Source organism: Fundulus heteroclitus, unplaced genomic scaffold, assembly GCF_011125445.2.
Source record: "Fundulus heteroclitus isolate FHET01 unplaced genomic scaffold, MU-UCD_Fhet_4.1 scaffold_819, whole genome shotgun sequence".
Taxonomy (NCBI): Eukaryota; Metazoa; Chordata; class Actinopteri; order Cyprinodontiformes; family Fundulidae; genus Fundulus; species Fundulus heteroclitus.
The window spans coordinates 2685-26840 of record NW_023397273.1 but is presented as its reverse complement, the minus strand read 5'-3'; the positions used below and the strand labels follow the sequence as shown (position 1 = coordinate 26840).

Genomic DNA, 24156 nt, shown 5'->3' with positions numbered 1-24156 from the left:
AGTTTTTCTGAATCCTTATTGGCATATTCCTTTATCGGCAAAGCATCCGTACTTCACTCAGCTCATTTATCACTGGTCACGAAAGTGACATTTACTTTTCTCATGAAGGTTTTTCAAAAGCATCCTCCGGCTAAAGTCACTCTTTTGTCTGACTTCATGAGGCTAACGAATATCATCTTACTGTTGAGGCTCCAAAAATATAGATATCTGATTCTCAGCAACCAGAGAGGAGCTTTGTGCCGGTGACGGTTGGTCATGTGATCCTCTGCCTCCTGGACACATTTCTTATTGACAGTTAATGCACGTCTTATCTTGTTTTATGGTTTTCTTCCTCCTTGTAATACATTTGTCTCATCGTTGGAGAACATTTATAACTCTGGTTTTCATTTGATTCGTAACACACTGTTATAATATGCCCTCATATTTGTTGGGTTTCTACAGCGAGTCCCCTTCCTCCTCCTCCTCCTCCTCCTCCTCTTTACTTCTGAACTCCAGGTCACCCATCACTCAGAGGAGTGGAAGAAAGAGATAAATATTTCTTTCAGCTGTGTCACATAGAAGCTTCCTGAATGGCTTCCTGCTCTCCAGTGTGGACGCTGTCTTTGGCTCGGAGCCCTCGTATCAGCGCAATTAACATTTTCCAGGGGAGAGCTGTGCAAAAACTTGGAGATTTATGGTATAGAAAGGAAACTGTTTAGTTACCGTGTGAGATTTTACTTTGATCAGTTCTGTTTTCTTAAGAAACATTCGGGAACACGCACACACACACACACACACACACACACAGCCAGGAGCATTGTCAGATCCATGCATCATTGGTAAGAAAATCTCTCTGCCCCCCCCCCCCCCCTACCTTCCACACCACCACCTCCACCCCTCTGAGGCAGACCTGAAAAGATCCTTTTGTCCCTCATCGCCCGGCCAACCCCTCCCCAGCACCCCCACCCATCTCCTCTGACTCACACACACAGCCCTGATGCCGTCTCTGGTTATAGATACCTGGGACACTCTTCCACTGGGCTCCCATGTGCACTTAAAGCTACCTGCAGGCACAGGACCGCGCAGACAAGCGGTTCAATCCCCCCAAAAAAACAAATCCCCTCTCCTTTGGAGTTGTGCTGGGTGCTCCAGAGGAAACACTGACCTGGGCTGAGGTGGATGGCGCAGGGTCGTGCTCACGCAGGCCACTCTCCATGTTTATTTGCACACGTCAGGGCCCTTCCTGCCGCTGATTTAGAGCCACTGCCACTTACGCCGAAATACCCTTTTGATGACTCTCCGTCTGTTTGCCATCAGCAGCTGTTGTTGCTGGCCCCGGCCCGCTTCAGGATGACGTTAGTCTTCAGCTTTTGTCTTCTTCCTCTGTGGACTGCGTGGAGCACGCCCTCCTCTTGCACTTGTTGCTCCTCTGATGAGATAAAAAAAAAAAAAAAAACACAACGTGGAGGACACAGCAGAGAGATGCTGATTCGGAAGCAGAGGATCTGGGCTTGATTAAAAGAGTTTCCATGAGAGATTGATTTCAGTCTCCTGGACTTCCTGGAGGAGACTCTGGTAACTTCTGCCTGTCATGCAGGCACAGAGCCTGTTTAATCCTCACAGCGTCTGTAGCTCTGCCGGCCATGTTGTCATTACATTAGCAGGTATGAGGAATCTGCTCTGTGGCTTTTCCCATCACCTGGTTTTTAATCTGTTACAATCAAAGGAACAAGCAGAGCTTCCGCACAACGTCCGCATCGGAGGAAGGATTTGGATACTGATGAACAGTATATACCAATATAACAAAAATATAGCTTTTATTCCACATGTCACAGTTTGAAAGTTAATTCCTGTACAGATTAACGTTCTGCGCGTCATACGGTTCACAATGCCTTTCCTAAAAAACAAACTGAGCTATGTGGATCTTGGCGTACATTTACTGCATTTACCCTTTAAAGACCAGAATAAATATTAAAAGAAATGAAAAGAAAGGCAGGTCTTAGCTTTAGGGCTGCGGAGAGTCACACAAGTCAGAACTTCTGTGTAAAATTTATATATATATATATATATATATATATATATATATATATATATATATATATATATATATATATATATATATATATATATATATATAAATAATTACAGTTTACATGAATAAGACATGCTGCTGTTAAAGGCAGAGGAGAAACTAGAACACAGTCTAACCAAGAAACCCTCCAATGCCTGATATTTATAATAAAATGCATACTGATAAGTGACTCTTTGAATAATACTCATGTTTATTTGGTTGCAAAATATATCAATTAAGCTCTAATCTTTTTGCACAAATTAGACTTTCCTTCCAAACCTCTGGCCTCTATTGTTTGTGTCTTTGTTGCAGTCGGATCCTTTTTGTTTGGACCCGAAGGAGAAAACCTGGCTAAATCCTTTTAATCTCATATTTTATATTTTCTAAAATAGTTCCTTTGTGTAGCAAAGTCTTACATATATATATATATATATATATATATATATATATATATATATATATTTTAATCTGGGATTTAGCTTTTTGTTTCATAACTTAATGGCAAGGGTAACAGTATAATTTAGGGGGAAAAATTATACTCATTAAATAAAAAGGCTTTGCCAATTATGGTTAAAAACACTCTAAATGTGGATTCAAACAGAAGGTTAATTAAATAAAAACCTTTCTTGCATGTTAAATACATTATTAAATTTTCTTCCTCGCCTTCTTCGTTGTGGCTTCAGCTTTTGGATGTTGCTGGAATCAAGATGTAGAGACAAAAAGAAAATCCGTCTTCACAGAGAAGTTTTTTTAACGTTGTTGTTTTCTGTACTTCTTGCTTTGCTGCAACTCTGTTACACTGCATTCTGCATTCCTGGTAGCCCTGTTTTGTTTTGCAAGATTTTACATCAGTTGGATGAGTTAAAAAAGATTAATTTGAGCTAATGATGAATACAGCGTTGCAGCAGCATCTATAAAATGTAGACATCACAGGAGGTCCTACTTGCAGGTATAGTTGTCCCTACTGTAAGATGTAAAAATGCATGTTGTTAAACAATGATTCTAGTTTTCTGTTTTTAAAGAAAATCACATTTAGCTCTGAGCAGAGTCTGACATACACACAGTGAAACACAGCCGCAGTTTGCTGCTGCAGGAACACCAACAGCATGCAGGAGAAATGGGGAAGGCTGGTAAAAGAGTGAGGCCTCTGGGATGCAGAGAACACCCCCGGGTCCCGTCCGCTGATGCTGTGGGTGCTGCAGCCCCTGCAGCCCCTGCAGCTCCTGCAATCTTTGCAATCAGCCAGTGAGGCAGGCAGCGACTGTTTCAGATTATGCTCAGGAAATCCTCGGTGCTCTCTGCTCAAAACAATTTACTCTGACATGAGCTGAGAGGGGAGCACCGTGGGGGGTGGGGGAACTACAGACCTGTCCACTCCTGAAATAATAATAATAATTATGAATATTATGCTCTAATATTATGAACTTCATTGTTTAAATTTTTTTAACATGTTTGTTTGTATTTTTCCCTGAAATATCCGAGGAGCTGAGTGGCTCTTTCCCATGGCCCGGAACCGTCAGAACAAACTCTGGGAGAGACGAAAGAAAACAAAAAGCCAACGATCCGCAGCTGAAAATGACGAGAGGGACACAGAATAAAAAAAACTCCTGTAGTCAAGCATGCGTTATGGAGGAGGCTGGATTTTCAATAAAAAAAAAAACCGAGCTGGTTCTTGTGTACACAGACCGACAGCTGCTGCTCTTGACTCCCTTTTATATGTTGTTCTAAATTCGCCTCCTTCCTAATTTACTGTTTAAAAAGTAAATAACCCGCAGCTCAGCATTTAATCTGCCCAGAAAAATAACCCAAAAATATTTAAATTCCCACCTTCGTGATGCTGTTTACATTTTTTTTTTACTTCACACATTTTATAAATAATTATTCCAGGTATTAATTTCCTTTTAGTTTTCTTATTTCCTGTTTTTTCTTCTTATTTTTCCTCTAAATTCACAAATAACACAGAGACAGATCCATTGATTTTGTTTTATTGGAAACTAATCACCATGGCTCTAATGAAAACGTTACCTCCTTTAGTTTCCGTCGCAAGAGGCTGCTATACTTGTTTTGTTCTTTTAACAAAATATCATAAATTAAGCAGGTGGTTGATCCTGTTAAGTGTTTCATCAGTTAAGAGGGAGTTTTCAGGAAACAAAAAAACAAAACAAAAAAATCAAACATCCATTCAGTGGATGAAGAATAAGCGCATTAAGGAGTTTTGCTCTAACCAAAATTTAACGACAGGCCGTCAGTCTATATCGTGAGGTTGGCTACAATAGTGTTATTTCATACAATCTGATTCACGCATCAGTTCTCTCCGGTTGTTTTTTTTTTTTTTTTTTTTTTTTTGGTTTTCCTGATTGTTGTTCTTCTATTTCTGATGGTCTCTTTAAGAGCCCAAATCCACAAGACTGGAGGTTAGAGGTCCCAACAAGGAGTCCTGCAGCTGGTGCGGGTGTCCGTGCATGCCGTGCACCGGCTGCGGGGCCCCCAGCCCGGACATGGGGTAAGCGGAGGCCCCGGGGTGGCTCATGTTGCCCTGGAGCAAGAGCGCAGAGTTCTGGTCGGGGCTCTGGGGCGGAGAAAACTCGTCCTCCGAGCTGGACATGAGAGACTTTCCTCCGTCCAGAGGGGACAGCTGGTTCTGTTTGTTGCCGCCTGCGTTGCTGTTCTCGCTGTTCTCTCTGCAAATCACAAGGGGGGAAAAATGCTCACTGCGTGTGAAGAGAAAAGACACTTTACTTTCTATGTAGTGTGCACAACAAAACTTTCTTTTAGGATAAAACTGTTTTCACTTCTTACGTTCTGATAAATCCACTTGATCCAACAAACCAATTAAAAACAAACTTTATTATAATATTTTTATTCTGATATCTTAAACCGACACTCTTTTAGAAAAAAATAATACAGCTAATCTAGATAATATGGAAAACCTTGGAGTTAAATTTCAGCCCAATAATTAAAGCCCCTTCGGGCTCAAACAAATCTCTCTGAAGGGACTCAATCGGTTGACAACAAGGAAATAATATTTACTCAGCTTCGCACTCAGCAATCACATGACCAGTACTGGTTTTAATTTATCTGAAATTGCACTAAAATGTCCAAATTACTAAAAGTTAGACATAAATTAAAGCAATCGGACATAATATTATATTAACTCTCTTATAAACACCCCCTTGACGCTTCATTTCTTTTGCTTTGCCCTTTAATCTTATGTTGCAGAGTCAAAAACGCAATGATATTGAAAGCTGAAAAATTGGAAAAAGAACAAAAACTCACTCATTGCACCGTTTTCTAGCTATAAACCGGAATAAATCCAAGTGCGTACACATAACTCTGTTGTTAAGAGATTGGCTGCTTTGCTCCAAGTTTTGTCAGAAAAAAAGTCGCTTTTAAATGTAATTTTCCACCTCTAACTCTTTGCGCCTAGAGCATGAATTTGTTTCAGAAATGAGTGAAATTCTGGGTAACATTCTGGATGCTGGAGGAAGCTCCGTGTCTGTGACAGCTGAACGCACCTCTCCTTGGCCTCGGCGGCTCTGTCCCTCTGCCGTCTGTTTTTGAACCAGTTGCTGACCTGCGTGGTGGTCAGTCCCGTGGCCTCGGCCAGCTCCCTCTTTTCCCGCGGAGATGGATACGGGTTGTGCGTGTACCACTCCCTCAGTACTCCCCTGGACTTCTCCTTGAAGCAGTAGCTGGTCTCCTCGCCGTCCCAGATCGTGCGGGGCAGCGGGAATTTCCTCCGAACCCGGTACTTCCCCACGGCTCCGAGCGGCCGGCCGCGCAGCTTCTCCGCCTCCACGTAGTGCGCCTTGAGCCAGAGCTGCTGCAGCTTCGGGTGGTTGTGCGGAGAGAACTGGTGGCTCTCCAGGATTTTGTAAAGCTCTCTGAAGTTCCCCCGGTGAAAGGCCACCACCGCCTTGGCTTTCAGGACGCTTTCGTTCTTGTGGAGGTGATCACAGGCGGGCAGAGACCACAGGAAGCGGCCGAGCCTCTCCAGGTTTCCTCCCTGCTGCAGCACCTCGCAGACGCACGCCACTTGCTCCTGCGTAAACCCAAAAGACGGTAATATCGACATGATGTCCGAGCTCACACCTCCGCCGAAAATCCCTGGTATCCAAAGCGGTTAGTAACGTTTCGGATCGTCCCGCGGCTTCTTGTCGGGGCGAAATCCACGCAGTCCGTCCACGCTGCGCAGGCCTGTGCGGGCAATCCGCTCGTCTGCAACCCCTGATGCGCGCAGCAGATCGGGATGTTGATTGTTGGGACAATTTGTTCCTGTTGGAGATATGTCAGGCTTAAAGGGAGCCTGTGCGTCTCGATGATTGGCTCTCCCTCTGCCCTGCACCCTGTACAGCAGAGCAGGACTGAGTTTGCAGCTCCGTTTCCTCCCCAGAGGCAGTGCGTCAGGGGCTGAAATAGGAGCGCAGCCCACCTCCCGCCCCCACAGTCCCTCTGCCGCTGCAGCCTAAGGGAGCAGAGCAGCACCTAAACACAAATCAATTATTACAGAGCTCTTAAAACACACTCTAGATTATAACTCCTGAAAAATAATTATGCATGCCAGAGGTGAGAGCAAAAGTCCTCTCAACACAGACCACAAAAGGACGCATTTGGATTTATGACGTCTTTAAACGTGGATGCACACATAGACATCGCCAACGACATTCATCTTAAATACCCGATCTGAATGGAGACACCGCCAGAAACGAGCCATCAGAGACAGCTGATTGTTTTTGAGTTCTTTCTGAAGTTCTGGTTCTGACCCTTTTACTGCGGCATGTGGTCCAAACCGCCATAAACACAAGCAAACGGGGCATTTTGTTGTTTCCTCGTCCTTCGATAAATCGCAGGAGCTGTTTATTTTATGGGGCGGTATAACTTAATAAGTTCCTATGACTATGATAGGTGGGTCCATTACGCGCTTATTTATGAGCAACCTAGACTACCTGCCAGAGGAGTTATGGGCCATAGACCACCAGAAGGAAATCAGCCACTTAAAGTGTGTCTGTGCGCATGTGTGAGTGTGACTGGTGTAAAACGCCACATGTTTTAAGGCTGTGAGATTTGGCGAGAAGAATGGGCTAATAACCTCAACTCGGAAAATTCAGGACACTTATACTGAAATAAAAAAATAAAATCCAACTCAGCGTGAGATTTCAAATGGGAAGAATTTAAAACACTCGCCGCTCATTGGGCCAAAGGCCATCTCAAATGTAAAATGTTCTAATGTCAGACTGAGAAAAAGGGGACATTTCTACATCACCACATGCCTCTCCCCCCCTTCTCCTGCTGTGCGCATTTATATTTCAGAGATTAGACGGGCACCACACTGGCTCCAGTGTTTTCTGTGGGCTGAAACATTAAACCAATCCATTAGTAAATGAGTTCTGAGCCACACTGCTTCTTGGTGGTGCAGTTGTTGGTTTGAGCCTCACAGATCACGTTTCTTTATCTGCACCAAAAGTCTGAAACAGAGCTTCCCTTCAGCTTTCATTCCGCATAACTTTTTAGCTTTATTAAGAGTTTTATAATTTTATCCCCCTGCCCCAACCCACCCTCCCAAGAAATCGCAATTTATATGTAAGGATGAAGCAGTGTTAAGATTAAATGTGGATCTCAAATGTTTGTAACGGGTGATCTTGTGGTTATTAGTTATTTATCTTGGCAATTTATGGGAAGATAATTAAAGAAGAATCTGAATGAAATTAAATATGACACGTGAAGAACACAGAGCTGCTCAGATGATGGAAATAACCTAAATTGATTATTTTTGTTAGTCCCACTTATATATTTTTTTTCTTTCTATGGCAATGATTGAAGAAGGGATAAAGAACAGCAATATTTTACTTTTAGTGATCCAGATGAAGCTGTTTTCCTCTTGAACGCGTCAGGTTTCTCTTGGTGATGAAGCTTCACGTCACAAAAAATATATTTTTTTTAATATCAAATCAATATTTGTTTCAGACAAATAAATAGACAAACCCCTGAAGTGAATTGCATAAGAAAAAAAGAACACAAATTTGACCCCAATTGAAGCTCAGCTGTTGTTAGTATATATATATATATATATATATATATATATATATATATATATATATATATATATATATATATATATATATATATATATATATATATATTAACATTTTTAATATTTTTGGGTGCGTAAAAAAGGTGTCAAGTGCGCGTATTTGTGCAGGAGATATTGTGCGGAATGTGGACTCTGAAGTGGGCTCAGGCTGGGTCTTGGGCTGTGTAAAACCTCAGTGCTTCAGTAAATGAGCTGTCTGATGAGCGGCTCTCGGGTTTCTCTAATATCTCTACCACATTGCGCCGCGCCTCCTCCTTTAACCCCGCAGCCCGGGGGGCCAGATTATTTCAAGATGTGGACTCTCCGCCTCCTCCACCTCCGCGGCCAGCGCTGCCTTCTCACAACCCGGACAAGTAAAGCAATCCTTAGGTAGTCGATCACTCGGAACTCCTCTCAGAAAGGGGTTTACAGGCAGAAAGGATCCATTTTTCCCCCCTCTGGACTCTTTATTAACTTTAAAAAACGAACACAAAGGCATCTTTTGTGCGCTCGGGGCTGCTGAAATCTTAGATGTTCAGATTTTAGTGACTCAGAACATTTTCATCATTAAAAAAAAGAAGAGAAAAAGGAGAAAGAAAGAAATCAGCCCTGGCATTCCTCCGTTTGTTTCAAATTGGTTTTCACACATTTAAACTGCAGGGAGACTTGCTTAGGACATGTTACAGAAATGATGTCGACAGAGTCACATTTTTACAACAAAAAATGGGTTTTACACATGAAGGGGCAGAAAAAGCTGTATTTTTAAAAAAAGGAAAACGGGTAATAAAAATGTCACCATGAAAAACAAACTGCAGTTTCCCGCATGGTGGGGTTATTTTTTTTCTTTCTTTCTATGAATGGACCTCTGCCTTAATGAACAGATGCTGTTCTCTATCTGAAACCAAAGTGAGATTTCAGCTGTTTTACAGGAACAGATAAGTAATTATTATAATATTTTTTATCTCTATAAGGTTTAAACTCAAAACAGGCCTCACAGTGATGTCTTTAAACATAAAATGCATTCTCGCATTTGTTTCCCTAATTATAATCTAACAAATCGAATATAAATGCGTCATTTGTAAACAATGCATCTTTTTTCCCCAAGAAATGCTTTAAATATTCTTTGAAATGTTGGAGCATTTATTAAGCTGGAGACATTCAGTAAATCCTCAGAAAAGGAAGAAAAGGCGCCGCTCCTTTCCATCAAAAACAAAACACAACTGTTGACATGAGTGAGTTAAATGAAATTGGAGCTGCAATTATCAGCTTAACAGAGTTTCCTGTCATGTTGGAAAATTAGACCTGGTACAAGTGCGCTGGGGTTAGGTTAGCCCCCCCAAACCCCCACCACCATCAAAATCATTACGCATTTCCTCAGAGGACCCACCTCCACAAATATGCAATTAAGAGGCGGCTTTTACAGAGCTCTGCCTCGGTAAACACACCCCGGGTGTGCAGATGAGGACATTTGTTTTAAAGAGGCTCCCCTTTCTGGCTGCAGGGCTGGTAAATAAACAAACGAGGCAGGCAGACAAACACAAACAGACACAATGAAGGATTTCAACGCAGCTCCCATGTAGCTTCTGGCAGGGAGGGGGCGCTGTGCAGTCACACAGGCCAGGATGGGTTGTTGTTGTTGGTGGCGGTGGTGGTTCAGGAGTCATGCAGCAGCTGTGGTCTTCTCCGGCCATCCAGGCTCCTGCTCCTGTTACAGCCTGCTGGTTTCTCTTTGGGAAACACCTCTGACCGGACCTGATGCTGCCTCACAGCTGCTGCTGCTGCCCCCCTCCTTCACACACGCGCGCTTAAAACTGTCCTCATGAGTTATGCTCTCTGTCCCTGCCATCCAGGACGAATCTGTGAATCATGCGCTGCTTGCATGCTTTCAGCTGAGTGATGGGCGACAGCAGATAGCTGCACGTATTTCCGCCGCAGGAGTGGAGAAAAGTCCCAACTGCTGTCTTATGGTTGAAATAAAACGTCCGAGTGGCTTTCCCGCTGCTCATTTATGGAGCAACCAGGCGACGTTTCTGTCAGAACCGGCTCGGTTAAAAGTGGTGGGTCTGCAGCCGGCTGGTACCACGCTGACCCCTTGGCCTCTCATTAGTGGGACGCAGAGTGGTGGAGTGCCTCGCTCCCCAGGTCATGTTACATGTGGCTTGCAGTCTGCTGCGCCGCATTAAATGTCAACTTTGAAACCATCTGAAAGATCAGGGGTCGTTGTTTTTAATAAGGCCAAAGTTCTGGGATTAGTTCCCTCTCTTTTACAGCTCGGACGAGCAGGTTTTAGGTTTTTCGGTTTAAATTGTGGCGCAAATAAAAATGAGTCAACGATATGAGGTTAAAAAAAAACCTCGTAAAAAAAAAATTGTATTTTTCTTTTTTTTTTTACTTTATGTTCAAGTCAGCTTCATCTTTGTTCTCCTCTGAACACAAAAGGTTGAATTTGGAGTTTGTCCTCTGGCCCCCTCCCCGTGAGAGCGGCAGACTGTGGGCTCTTGCTGCAAATGGGATATTGTTCAGGGCTCCAACAAAGCTGTTTTCACCCTCTTCAATATTACAGGAGGAGTTACCTGATACCCAACAATCAGCTAATCCACTGCCCATGGCGACCAGGTCACCTGTGCACAGGTAACCTTATCCTGGGTGCCTGCCTCTCCCTCCCTTTTTCCCGCTATAGTTGCTACCATTTCCCCCCCCCCTCCTCCCTCCAGCTCCTCAACAGTGAGCACAGACAAACAGCTTCTGTTTATTCAGGTCATCGGTGAGCTCATATCCAGTCAATCCACCATGAAGACACTTCTAAAAACAAATTTATTTGCTGAATCCTTTCTCCAAGTTTTTTGCCTCAATCTTATCTCCATGCCCACATTTTATACATATTCGTATACATATTTGGGTACGGAAAATACAAATGTGCAATAAATCCAAACCCAAATCTGCACTGGGAGCTGAGTGAGTGACAGCAGCTCACATTCGTGTCTCCATATGTTGGAGATACCAGGGGCTGGTGGGGTTTGGCCTTCATTTTAGGGGAAAAGCTTTTGGTTTGGACCGAGTTGAGGAACGCCACAGACCCCCCACCCAAGAGGAGCTTTACTTCTGGAAATCTCATTGCTGTTTATTTGAATTACAGAGGCCGAGATGAGAAAAGGAGGCCTAATGAAGTCCAGGTTGCCAAGCATGTGCAAACGATCACTGCAGGTCTGCAGAAAGCTGCAGAAGGTCTGCTGGATTACTGCGAGCAGCCTCCCCCTTCCCCGTCCTTTCAATCTGGCAACACTGGACTTTTAAATATTGGGAGGACATGTGCTTTTTGTTGTAAACTGGCATTCCTTACAGTCTTACTGTGTCACTAAAATCTCCATAATCTCACAATGTTAGTGGGTCATCAGTGAATCACATACGCAAAAAGGAATAAAACGGCCTCTTTTACATTTTTATAAATATAAACTTTTATTGCAGTACATAGATTTAGAAAAATACATTCACATAATTTCAGATAACAAACATATAATTCAAACTAAGATAAAAAACAAACAAAAACAACAACAACAACAACAACAACAAAAAAGACTTTTTGCTCATAATTTTTGGTTTGTACCGTTAAATCACTGAGGAATCTTTCACTGAAAGGTCCACTCAGACGTCCTGAAGACGGGAAGCGTCTCTGGCATGAAAACATGAGATGAGTTGGCTGTAAGGAGGAAACATGCTCACCTATGACTGTGAGAACCTCAGGTCCTGTCTGGAAAACTTAAGAGTCGCTGGACAAATGGCCTCCTTCTGTCTGATGCTAGACCTTCTGACCCCCGACGCCACGTTGACTGAATCACCCACAGCAAATGTAAAAGGCACTCGTATTAATGAAATGGTTTGATGCTGTGCAAAGACAAATGATTACAATCTCTCTGTTTTAAGTTTGGAGCAACAGAAAATCCTTTTGTCTGAAACACACTCACCCTGGTGCTGTTTCAGTCTGGCTTTATAGGGAAGGGTACAGAAAAGGTAGTTTGGGTTCCTACACATTTTTATAAAGAAATTCAGGAGCTTTCCAGACAGTTTTCAGTTTTTTTTATGTTCATTTCAAAATATAAAACATAATGAACGCTATGAATTTATCTTCTACAGTGGTTAACCTTTAAGTATGGAAACTGGAAAAACCAGAAACAGGAAGAACGGGACAAAGGACACGAGGGGATAAAAGGAGAGAAAGGAAGGGCACCAGGAGTTAGAGAACAGAAGGAAGGACACAATGAAAGAAAGAAGGGAGGAAGGAAGGAAGGAAAGACAAACATGAAGGATGCAAGAAAGTAAAGAACAGAACAGAGTAATGAGGTAGGATACAAGGAAGCAAGGGCACAAGAAAGGAAAAAGAGATAATAAAAGACACCAAAAAAAGGACATAAGGAAGTATGGAAGGACCCAAAGGAGGATGTGAGGTAGGACACAATCAAGGAAAGAAAGGAACAAAGGAAGGGCACAAAGAAGGAAAGACACAAATAATAGAAAGAAAGACACCAATAACATGAAACTAAAGAAAGGAAGGAAAGAAAGACATAAGAAAAGGCAAAGAAAAGCAGGGAAAGAAACAAGGAATGAAGGGGAAGGAATTGAAAAAGGAAGGAAACGAGTGAGGAAACACAGGGAAGGAAGGGAGGAAAGGAAGAAGGGGAGAAGGAAAGAACACAAGAAAGAAAGGAAGGAAAGATAGTACGTCTAGACAATATGATACGAAAAAAGTCTGGAAAAAACAGTATTCCTCCAAACTCATCTCCTTTTCTCACACTCATGAACACCTGGAAAACGCTGAAATCAAATTCCAATCCTTTCCCAGACTTCGGTTCGTAGGAACCCTGACACTACGAGCCGCGGCGTTATAAACAGCTCAGAATGAAAGACGTCATCATCTCTGTCTGTGTCATGAGCCGATGAGGGGGACATGAAACCGGAGCCGGGGCTGCAATAGTGGGCATTTCTTCTGGATGTGTCACACATGACAAACAGTCCAGCACAGCGGTTGTTTCAAACACCGTAATGTCATGGCGGTAGTGCAAATGCCAAAGACAGAGCCACGAAGTCGAGTATTTTTAGTCACAGAAAGGCACGCTTGTCTTCACTCTTCCACAGTCAAGGTTTCCGAGGTGTTATAAAGCACAAAAGCAGCATTTTGCATTGACTTGAGAAGCTTTTAGATTAAATTAAAGTGCTTCCTGAAGGACACTTCTTCCTAAATCAGCAACCTTTCTGTGTTTGTCAACCGACCCCCTTTCCAGTCCTTCAGTGAAGCGGTTCAACTCATAACTTTCTCCCTCTTCCCCCTCCAGACTGACCTTTTTGGTTCGACCCACATGACGCATTAGGTTTGGAGGAACATCCCGGTCACGTGACCCGAGGCATTCCAGCACCTGCTTCTGCAGATCACATCCACTCAACGGGAAGCAGCAGGTGCTGTCTATAAAAATGCCCATTTAAACGAGGCTCGAACTCGCGCAGCGGCTACTTCTTGTCGCTCAAAACAGTCCCGATGCATCTTCCCATGAACGGGGGGGGTGGGTTCTTTTAAAAAAAAATGTCTTTTTGTTTTTAAATTTTCACAATGACCCGAAGCAGACCGTCTACACGGCTCCTTTCTGACTAGAGTGCACCTTAAAAGTCAAATAAAAGCAAATAATTTAAAGGAGATCAATGCTTAAAAACTCACACACACACACACGCACACACACGCGCACACAGACACGCCGAGGAGTAAAAAGATTCATCATAGGACTGCTCAGGTGAGTGTGAGTGCTTCAAAGTCTGAGGTTAAAGGTCTGACATGTCCTCGTCCATCTGCACAGTCTGTAGTTTGGCTAGCTCCTTCCCCTCTGCAGCCTCCAGCTCCCCGCACATGGCCCGCACCATCTCGTTCATCCCCCCGGGCCCTGAGCCGTCCGCCTTGCTCTCTGAAAGGCTCATGTAGTCCGCGTTCATGCCGGGGCCCATCAGGTGCGAGGACGGGGTGCCTCGGTGCACCTCGTGGGCGCCGAGGTACTCCGTCGGCTGCAGGTGGTGATGGCTGTCCGGCTCCGTCTGCCCGATCAGAGGCGTGCTGTTGGTGAGGGTGGTGTAGACCTCCGCCTCGGAGCTGGACGAGCTGACGGCGGCGGCGTCGGTGGTGGAGGTGGCGCCGTGGCTGGAGGAGATCCGCCCCGAGTCGGCGCCGGCGTAGCTGATCTGACCGCTGGCGTCCAGGTGGAGCCCGGCGTGGTACGAGGAGTAGATGCCCCCATCCAGAGGCTCCTTCTTGATGGCCGCCTGGCTGCTCATGCTGTAGAGGACGGTGTTGTGGTGCAGAGATGTCATCGTCAGCTTGTCCTGGGCCTGGAATGACTCTTCACTCGAGGAGCTCACTGCTGAGTTGGTCAGAGACATGTTGCCTGTAAAAAAAAATGAAAAGAAAAAAAAAACAGTAAATACAGTTAAAACCAAATATTTACGCACAAGGTACAACATGTCTCAGCCGTTCTTTTAATGGTCTAATTATGGTAAATTCTTATATAATCCCTAATTGTTTGTACAATTTGACTAAAAATGTTCTTCTGATGCATTTTGTTGGCAGTTGACAGAATGTTCTTTGAAACTGTGTGGATTTAGCAAAAGGAAAAGAACAAACATTTGTGCGTCCTTCCTCAGGTTTTCACAGCAGTTTGCTGGAGGTTTGCCCATTCCTCCGGAGAAAACTGGTGGAACTGGGTGAGGTTTATGGGACGCCTCCTTTGCACACACCTTTTCACCTCTGGCCACATATTTTCTATGGGACTCAGATCAGGGCTTTGTGATCTTGGGAACGTTGAATTTGTTGTCCTTAAGGCACGTTGCAACTAATCTGGTGGTACAATTAGGGCCATTGTCCATTTGGAAGACCAATTTCTTTGTCATAAATTGGGGGTGGGGTTGGGAGCTGCTACTTTATCTCCAGCAGTCGTTGGTTGAGAGACAGGGGGGCATCCTAGACCAGTCGCCAGTCCATCAGAATGGCAATGTTGCTTGTGCTTGTGCAAATAATGTGCAATCAATTCTGTAAAGCCCACCAGTCCCTCTGGCAGCAAAACACCCACAGAGCATGATGCTGCCACCACCGGACCTCAGAGTTGAGCTCAGATTTAAAAGACAAACAGTTCCCTGATGTTTCTACTTGTGCATGAATGTTCGACCAGACGGATTGGCCACCTTCAGACATCTGGAAATTATACCCCAAGGAAGAATGGGAGCCATAGAGGTCCAGAGTTTTCTTCCTCATATCTCTACTGATTTCTTCAGATTGTTTTTTTTTTTAGATGATGTGTTCGAGGCTAATGGCCACACTCCAGCCCGGTAGAGGACAGGAATGGCGCTAAAGTTCGTTTCTCAGCCACAAAGAAGATGCAGAGGATGTCCAGCACTTCAAGCCTGCATTATTACCCCCAATACAAAACGCCTCAGACTCCAAAGCTAATGTTAGCTACAGCGGTCCTGGTACAAGGTCAAAGTCAAAATAAGTAAGTCTACCTCTGATTTGATTATTTGTATCTATTTATTGATTTAGTTGTCAAAAGTTATCATTACTGAGTCAAATATTGCTTGTTAATCGTGCCCCACCCCTAGAATTACCCTGTCAAAAGCTTACAAGGTCATACCAAATGTGAGAGGGGATGGTTATTTTTGGTTAGGTAAACTTCTAAATAAAGTAAATATAATACTACAAACATTTCTAACAATATGTCTCTGTAATTAATCGTGATGACTTGAGAATGACTTTAGTAAACCTAATTGCCCTAAAACAGTTTAAACTGGTTTATTATCAGACAATGAAGAGAGAAAAAAGCCTTTTAATGCAGTTTATGCAGATATTTAGTTTCAACGGTTCTGTCTCTTGTTTAAATCTCACTGATTTGTTTTTGTTTCACACCTATATTTTATTTTTTAACATTACCTTTAATTCAACAGGTAAATCTTATCGAGACCCAGGGTCAGATTTTTTATGTTTTTTAATTAAAAGTAACGTGCAAGAAAACAACATTGTGTAAAACAGAAAAACAACCAACATAATTCAAACACGAAGCAGGAGACACCAGCAATGAATGAAACCTTATAAACAAACAGGAATAAACATAAACCGAGGCTCTCACAGATGCATATAAAAATCCTTCAGTTGAATTAAGCAATCGTAAAAAGAAAAAAAATAGGATTTTTTTTCCCCAAGATGTGTAAATGAAGTAAAAAAAAAAGCGTAATAAAAGTCTGTGAGCAGAGGCTGTTGCTCATCTGGAGTATGGCACGGTAGATGAAGTAGTAACACAGTGATCGATTTGTGAATGAAAATATAGCAGCGCCACATTCTGCACAGAGCTTTTCCTCAGAATTACTGCTGCATGTCCCACACACTTTGTGCTTTTTCAGCCCGACCCCGCTGTGCCCCGCAGAACAAATGCTCCAGTCTGCCAGGACTCAAAGGGAAGCTGTAATTTTCTGCTTTTCTGGTGGGGGTTTCTGCTCTCCATTCTCTGCTTTATGTCACATTAAGTGCTGTAATTTCTTCTTCCCCTGTTCATGCATTTCATTGCTGCTGAACACACCTTCACTGCCTGCGCTGGAGAGCAACGCCATAATGAAGGTGACTTCGGAGCTCCTTTTTTACTCATCTAAATAGATCGTCGCTTCTAGAAAGATGCATGTGCTGCAGCCTAAACCCAGAGAGGCTAATGAAGCGGTTCTGATGTGTTGGGTGGTAACAGCAGGAGGTGGGTGAGAAAGGTTTATAGGGGGATAAAATGCAAAACTGACCCATTATCGGCTTGTTCTTAGATATAACTGCAGCTTTAAGCACTGATTAAAACTTTCAGGAATTGCGTAGTTAATGTTTTAGATTAATTTACTTCACTGATGAGTTAGGGCTGAGCAATATATAGAGATTATTAAAATATCGAGGTATTTTAAAAAGAGATCTAAGATGAGACTACTATACCATTTATACCAAAATGGTCTCTGTTGCGTTATAGTTATACTTTTATGTATTCCAGTAGGTTATTTTTCAGCTGTTTCTCATATTTATTTACAGCTGTTTGTTAAAAAAAAGTGCCTGTGAGACATTTGGGATAAAGCTTTGACTCAGAGATGCCTTTTTATAATTACTCTATGAAAAGAAAACATATCGAGATAAATATTGTGTATTGGTATTCAGGCTAAAAATATAGAGATATTATTTTTGTTCCATATTGCCCACCCCTATGATGAATAATGAAAGTGGTTTTATTTTAAAAATAAGTGGGATTGGTTGGTTTATGGCCCTTAAAGGCATTTAGACAAGACTGATAATTACTACACTCCTGCCTTATCAAATAAGAGTGAAAAAAACTAGTTTTGTTGTTTTAACCTTATAAAAATGGAATATTATTTTCCTTGGATCAAATTTTATGTATATTTTAAGCTAAAAGCATCAATTTATAAAGAATATTATGAAAACATTTCCCCAAATTAGTTAGAATATTGACAAAAAATACATTTATTTGTGTCACAGACCACATTACAACTCTGCATCTTATTCATAATTTTAAAAACGACTTCAACAAATGTTTTCAAACGTAATATTATGGGTCAGGCGCTCACCCTGTTGTGTGATTGTTGAGGAAGATGAAGCAGACGGCAGCTGTAGAGGAGGAAGACCGACGTCGCTGTTAAGCAACGAGCTGCCATCGTTGTCGGGGACTCCACTCGGTACCTGGACCAGACTGTAGCCGCCGAGCTGCAGAGCTCCAGACGGCGAGCTGAAGGTGAGGACTGATGAGCCTCCGTTCTGGGCCGCCATGGTGTGAACCCCCTCCAGCTTCACCTCCGACCCGTTCACACAGCCTGAGTAGGAGGAGTACTGCAAGATGGACTCCTCGGCACCGCCCAGTCCCTTCTCCTGGCCCGTCTGCATGTGCATGTCCCCCCCAGAGCCCCCCAGCAGGACCCCGCCGGGCGGCCTCAGAGGGTTGAACGCCAGAGGCTGGATGCCCAGATTGAGCCCGTTGAAGAGGATGTTTCCAGGTGAGTGAAGGTAGGACGAGCCGCCATTGTGAAACATGGCGGAGGAGGTATTAGTGGCTGCCAGGCTGCCGTTGTAGACGCCGCCGCCGCTGGATCCTGTGGACATCTTGATGTCACCAATCTGCTGGATGACGACCCCGCCGTCCAGAGGTCCTGTCTGAGCTGGGAGGCTGCCGTGGGTTATCACTCCGTCTGAGGAGTTAGAGAGAGGACGAGGGGACAGCTCCTCCTGTCCCTTACTGGACTCATCCTCTGTGCTGTGGTTTCCGTCAGACTCACTGCAGGGTGAAAGCAAACAAAAAAAGACAGGTCAGAAAACAGAGAACAAAAGCTAAGGCGCTACATTTTGTACGACTAAAGGAAGAAAACGATTCTGACATGAAGGTGTTTTTTCTCTCTTTCTGGTAAAGAATAAAAGATTGTAGAGATGAAAGACTGAACTTTTGCAGATCTGTATTACTACACAGTTAAAGAGCTGCCTGTTTGTGAATGCGGAGCCCCCTTTTACCTCATGGAGAGCTGCTCTGACAGAAGCAACAACCCTGCAACCATTTGGCGCAATAAATTCTGGGGGCAAAAGTCAACAGCAAACGGCCTCACCCGGTTAGAAGCTAAACTTAAATCCACATTTTAAGTTTTAAGCAGTTATCGTCTTTAAAACCAAAAAAACTCAACAGTCTCCTTTTATAAAGACTGATTAAAACAGCTGCTTTCTCACCCCATTACCCCCCCCCTCCCTCCCTCCATCCCTCCCTCCCTCCAAAACAGGCGCGCACACGCACAACCAAACCCCCACTGTAGATATATATAAAAAAACATGTGGGCCCCTTAAGGAATCCACAGGTTCTAAACATTTTCCCATGAATATTAATCTTTGTAGTGATATAAAGACGTTTGTCTGTGCCTGTGTATGAGTGAGGGAGAGCGAGGGGGGGCAGGAGGGGTCAGCTCCACCAGGTGTGCGTCATCTTTGTTCACACAGGGAAAAACATAAAAGACCAACCCTCACATCTCAGTGTGTGTGTGTCTGCGGGATTATAAGATGAAGCGGAGCTGATGGAAGCTCCGAGATCCTTTTAGTCCAGGAGAGGGGGGGAAAAAAAGGCATCATGAAAATAATTTATGTTCTGATCTTTGTGTGTTCACGCACAGGCTCATCCAGAGTCGCCTTTTGAACTCTTTGTTCAAAGTTACCTTCTCCTCCCGCCTGGCTGTCAGTCAGTCGGAACTCTGAGGCTTGACGATATTCTGTTGCCTCTGGTTTCCATGACTCTCGGCTTCGCTTGAAACCGGATCTGAACGGCAACAGCTTCATATTTCAAAACATTAAAAGCGTGCTGCTAAAGCTTTTTCTGTTCCTTAACTATCGCCTGTTAATAATTCACACGTCCACGCTTATACGGCGTCTGGAGCGACATTCGCAGCCATTAAACGATTAAATGGCAGAATTATTATGTTTTTACGCACCAGTCAGGGATAAGGAGCTTAAAATGCTCTTTCTGTACAGAAAGTTATGTTGGGTTATTTTACAAAGAGAAGTGTGAAGTTGAATTTATTAAATGTATTGTTCTGATGCGCCTTTTACGCACAGATCTTTTTGGCCGGTAAAAAAAAAAAAAAAAAAGTCTGAGATGAAGAACGAAAAGTGTGCATCGTGTTTTCCTTTGTTCCCTCACCTTTTGGACTGCGCTTCCGACGGGTTTCTGTCTCTCTGCCGCCTGTTTTTGAACCAGTTGCTGACCTGGGTCAAGGAGAGTCCGGTTATCTTGGCCAGATTCCGTTTCTCGGCTGGAGACGGGTACCTGTTCTGGTTATAGAGATCCTTCAGCGCGTTCCGCGACCTCTCCTTGAAACAATAAACCGTCTCCTCGCCGTCCCAGATAGTCCTGGGGAGAGGGTATTTTCTCCGGATCCGGTACTTATCCACGGCGCCCAGGGGTCTCCCACGCGCCTTCTCCGCCTCCGTGTACCGGGCCTTGTACCACAGTTCCTGTAGAAAGGTGTGGTTGGACGGACTAAAACTGTGGTTCTCCAAAATACTGTAGAGCTCCTGGTAGCGAGCCTGGTGGAAGGCAACGAGGGCTTGGGCTTTCAGGATGCTTTCGTTGCCGCGGAGCAGATCGCTCTGGGGTAAGGACCACAGGAACCTCGCCAGCCGCTCCACGTTGCCCCCCTGCTGCAGCGCCTCGCACACGCACGCCACTTGCTCCGGGGAGAAAGCCAGGGAGGAAGCGGCGCTCACCAGCAGCTCCGTGCGCACCGCGTCGGCGTTGGGAGCCGTGCGCTCCATGGACAACTCCGCCGCGTCCAGCGCCACCAGCTTGATGCTCTCCCGCGTATCCACCTCCTTCACATTTTCCCTCTTAATGTCATTCACTGCCGTGACCTCTCCGGCAGAAGAAGAAGACATTTTTTTTGTTCGAGCCTTCCCTGGCAAAGTCACTCCTCCCCGCTCGATCAGGTTACCTCCTCGCCATGCGAACCCGATCGGATATCTGACAGCAGCTGTAAGCAGATATCTCTCTCCCCTCTTCCTTCCAACGTGACTTTTACTCTGCGGGGACTGGGGCTGGAGGGAGATACGCTGGGGTCTATCTGAAGGAGAGCCACGCCATTGGCCGCTGAGGGCCCCACGAGGGAGGAGCAAGCGCGATTCATGCGCGAATGTTTGGCTTTCAGCTGTCAGTCACGGAGCTTCCAGCACGGCTTTATTCCCGGTGCTCACCTGTGCAAGGTGAGTGCTCCTGGGATCGTGGGAACGGGAAGTTCTTGTTGCCTCTGTTCTCAGTAGCTGCATTGCATGAAGGTATGCACAAAAGTGTTTTTATTCCCACATCAAGGCAGGGAAACCCAGGGGGAAATATGGGAGTGCTCTCATTAAGTTTCTCTAAAGAAAACGCAAACAAAACATCACAAAGAAATACGGACTGATTTCAATCTTACTCCACATGTGCACATTGCCGTTTAAAATCTTTTTTTTTCTGTTACTGGGAACGAATTTAAATTTGAAACAAACGTTTTAATTGTTACAAGCAGATCAAGATTCTACCAGCACATTACGGTTCCTGCAAAAGCACCACCCTCATATTTATGTTCAAACTGACCATTTCACCAAAGCAGCAGATAAGGTACTTCCAGAGTTAGACTTCAGGTAAACTTTAATGGTCAGGCTTTAAAAAGGAACACCCCAAATCTTCAGAATGTAGCACTTTATTTAAAGGCAAGCATCAAAATGACAAATCTACAAGTTCTTACAGCTTTATTGGCCTGTTTAGAATAACAGCTATACTTTAAAATGTATATTAAATACTGATATAATCTAATGTGACACAATGAAAATCTAGATTTTTTTTCACGTGTATGTATAATTCTAAATGTTTAGTGTTTAACATAAACCTTGAATTAAATGGTAGTAAACTGGTTGTGATGAGTTTATACTGGTAATAAACCGGAGAAGATTCACAAAACTGCCATATCAACATTTCTGTCACCTGTTGCAGACTTTGGAGAAATAATCTTTAAAAAATGTAATCCACAACTGTTCAATTAATTAATCTTTTAGATTTTATTTGTGCTCTTTTGCAGTTCAACATATTGCACCATACTGACAGAAATATGAAACTGAAGGCGTTAATAAAAATAGATTATTTGGATAAAAACATGACAAACATTGTTGGAAAGAGTATGTTAGATATATTTTTTTCTTAACTATGAAGAAGCCTTGCTGCCTTAAATATTAAATATCTCCTCAATATTCTCTGCAACTCTCTGCTTTCATCCTATTTATACTGTTGTGCAGAAATCTAAGGCAACAATGACACAGTTGTATCACAATGACCTTTTATTCCCTTAAATAAAATAAGTTTAAGATGGTTTAATGGGACCATTTACCAACTATCCACCCATCTATCCATTGTCTATACCCACTTATTTTCAACATAGAACTTAAAATGAATAACCATATATACATGAATAAACATGGAATATGCCATATAAACTTTGGATTTTTTTTTTCCTGCATTGACAGTTAAATTAACATTACTTTTGAGAATGTGATTTACTCTGGCCGTGTAAAATGTATATCTTCAAAAAAACTTTATTGTTTGAGATCTTCCAAACTGGTCACTGTGACCAGTTTGGAAGATCTCAAACAATAAAGTTTTTGAAGATATACATTTTACAATAAAAAGAAAAATGTCTCTGAAACAAGATTATTCCAACTGTATTTACATAAGCAGAGTGTACACGCTTATGTTATAACGGCAGGTGGTAAAAAGAGACTTTGATGAATAATTGCAACATTTTGACAATATTTAACCCAATTCTGTACAGTTCAGCTGGAAAACCTAAACATTTAGCAGAGTAAAAAAAAAAAATCTAAGTATAAAAAGATGCAATAATCTGTCTGATGACCCAATGGGGTTGGAAAATTATGACTTTTCCATGTCGTCATTTAGCTAAAGTCATGTTTTCCAGTTAAGTCTCAAAGGAAGTCATTGGACAGTCAGGAGAAAAGTACAAAAGGCTATTTTTTTTTAAATTACTCATTTATTTATATAGGTTAGTCCCTTGAGACACATTGTGTCATTTCCAAGAGAGACCTGTGCTCTTTGAATATACTTTAAAGAAAAGTAAACCTAATCATCAAAAGTAATCATCAATTTTTAAAAATGTGGGAGATCAGGAACAACACAAAAATTGGGCTTTTGTCCAAAATTTATAAAAACATGAGCCAGAAACTGGTTTGGTAAGCATCCAAGAGGCCAACAGAAACGTTGACTCAACCGCAGGTATTTCCAACAAATCCTGGTTTCTGCATAAAACAACAGCCTCGTTTAGTTTCCGTACAATATGTCTGAAAAATACAAAGCAGAATTGTTTTTTTTGTCTTTCAAAGAAAACTTCCAGGCTTGGCAATCTCCTTAAATCTGCATTTGCATTGGGCCATAATAAATTATGGCCCGATGAAGCCAAACTGGAACCTTTGTACTTAATTGCAAGATATATCTCTGGCACAAAGACAACACACAACAGCAACAAATTAACTTCCAATGAAAGATGGTGGTGGCGGCATCATGCTGCAGGATGGCTTTTTTCCAAAATGGAACTGCAGTTGTTGATGAGGTGGATGGATTTATCTGCCAGAGAGTCTGTGATGCCATCTAAAGGGGCTGTGGACAAGAGATCTCCAAAAAAAAAAAAAGACAAATTTCACAAGGTAGAGTGCAGAACTAGTCCAAGATTGTATACAGAGCCTTAAAGGGGACATATCGTGCTTCTCAGTTCCTCCTTTTCACATTGAAATCATTTGTTTGTGGTCTATATAAAGTGGAACTACAATGTCTTGGCCTGAAATCCTCATTAATTTACCTCCATATGCCCCCCTATTTCCTCCCCTGTTTTGAGGTGCGTCTGAGAGCAACTCGTTTTAGTGCTGTCTCTTTAAATCTCAAGGTTGCACTTCACACCCTGCTCCCCTCCAGGTTGCAGAGCGTTCAACTCCACTCCGTTCGGGCATTTTTGTAGTATGCTGGGGGACGGTGTAATGAAAAAACAAAAACTTCTCCACTTGTTGATTCGGCATCCTTCAGCTTGGACTACAAAATTGCTCTGGGAAAAAAAATAATGGTGGATTTGCAAGACTGGTAAGCTGGAAGTCCATGACCTCGTTTAGAGGTTCCATGGCAAACACTGTGATGTAATAGTTTAGAGAACGTAATAAAAAAAAAAGAAAAAAAAGAAAAAAGAAATTTGGGTGGCTTGAAAAATAAAATCTTAAAAGAATAAAAAGATACCTACGCAGCACCTGGAGAGTCAACATTGACATTTTCTGCATTCCTACTGATTCCAAGTACACAACAACATGTATTTAGGACTCAAAAAAGTGGATTTTACATGATATGTCCCCTTTAAGTGACTTTGGCTCAGTGGCAAGAGTATAGTCCCCTTGCAACCAAAAGTTGTTGGTTGGATTCCAGCTTCCCCC

General features: G+C 43.0%; 2 protein-coding genes across 2 annotated transcripts; both read right to left on the bottom strand.

The window, feature by feature from the left end:
- Positions 1-4019: 4019 nt before the first annotated feature.
- On the bottom strand, positions 4020-6445 carry six1b (SIX homeobox 1b). Its single transcript, XM_012864486.3, has 2 exons — positions 5566-6445; positions 4020-4731 (listed from the first exon to the last, which is right to left on the bottom strand). The coding sequence occupies exons 1-2, from the start codon at positions 6123-6125 to the stop codon at positions 4437-4439; spliced, it is 855 nt and encodes a 284-aa protein (XP_012719940.2). The 5' UTR covers positions 6126-6445; the 3' UTR covers positions 4020-4436.
- Positions 6446-13686: 7241 nt separating this feature from the next.
- Positions 13687-20724, bottom strand: LOC105927621 (SIX homeobox 4a). The gene is made up of 3 exons (XM_012864487.3): positions 19847-20724; positions 17748-18448; positions 13687-14539 (listed from the first exon to the last, which is right to left on the bottom strand). The coding sequence occupies exons 1-3, from the start codon at positions 20578-20580 to the stop codon at positions 13926-13928; spliced, it is 2049 nt and encodes a 682-aa protein (XP_012719941.2). The 5' UTR covers positions 20581-20724; the 3' UTR covers positions 13687-13925.
- Between the last annotated feature and the right edge of the window lie 3432 nt (positions 20725-24156).

Excerpts from the sequence above, each read along its gene's own strand:
- LOC105927621 (XM_012864487.3), bottom strand. The coding sequence starts at position 20,580 with ATGTCTTCTTCTTCTGCCGGAGAGGTCACGGCAGTGAATGACATTAAG. Across the intron at positions 18,449-19,846 it reads TCGGAAGCGCAGTCCAAAAG|TGAGTCTGACGGAAACCACA; the intron begins GTGAGGGAACAA and ends TTCACCCTGCAG. Across the intron at positions 14,540-17,747 it reads CTCAACAATCACACAACAGG|GCAACATGTCTCTGACCAAC; the intron begins GTGAGCGCCTGA and ends TTTTTTTTACAG.
- six1b (XM_012864486.3), bottom strand. The coding sequence starts at position 6,125 with ATGTCGATATTACCGTCTTTTGGGTTTACGCAGGAGCAAGTGGCGTGC. Across the intron at positions 4,732-5,565 it reads GCCGCCGAGGCCAAGGAGAG|AGAGAACAGCGAGAACAGCA; the intron begins GTGCGTTCAGCT and ends TGTGATTTGCAG.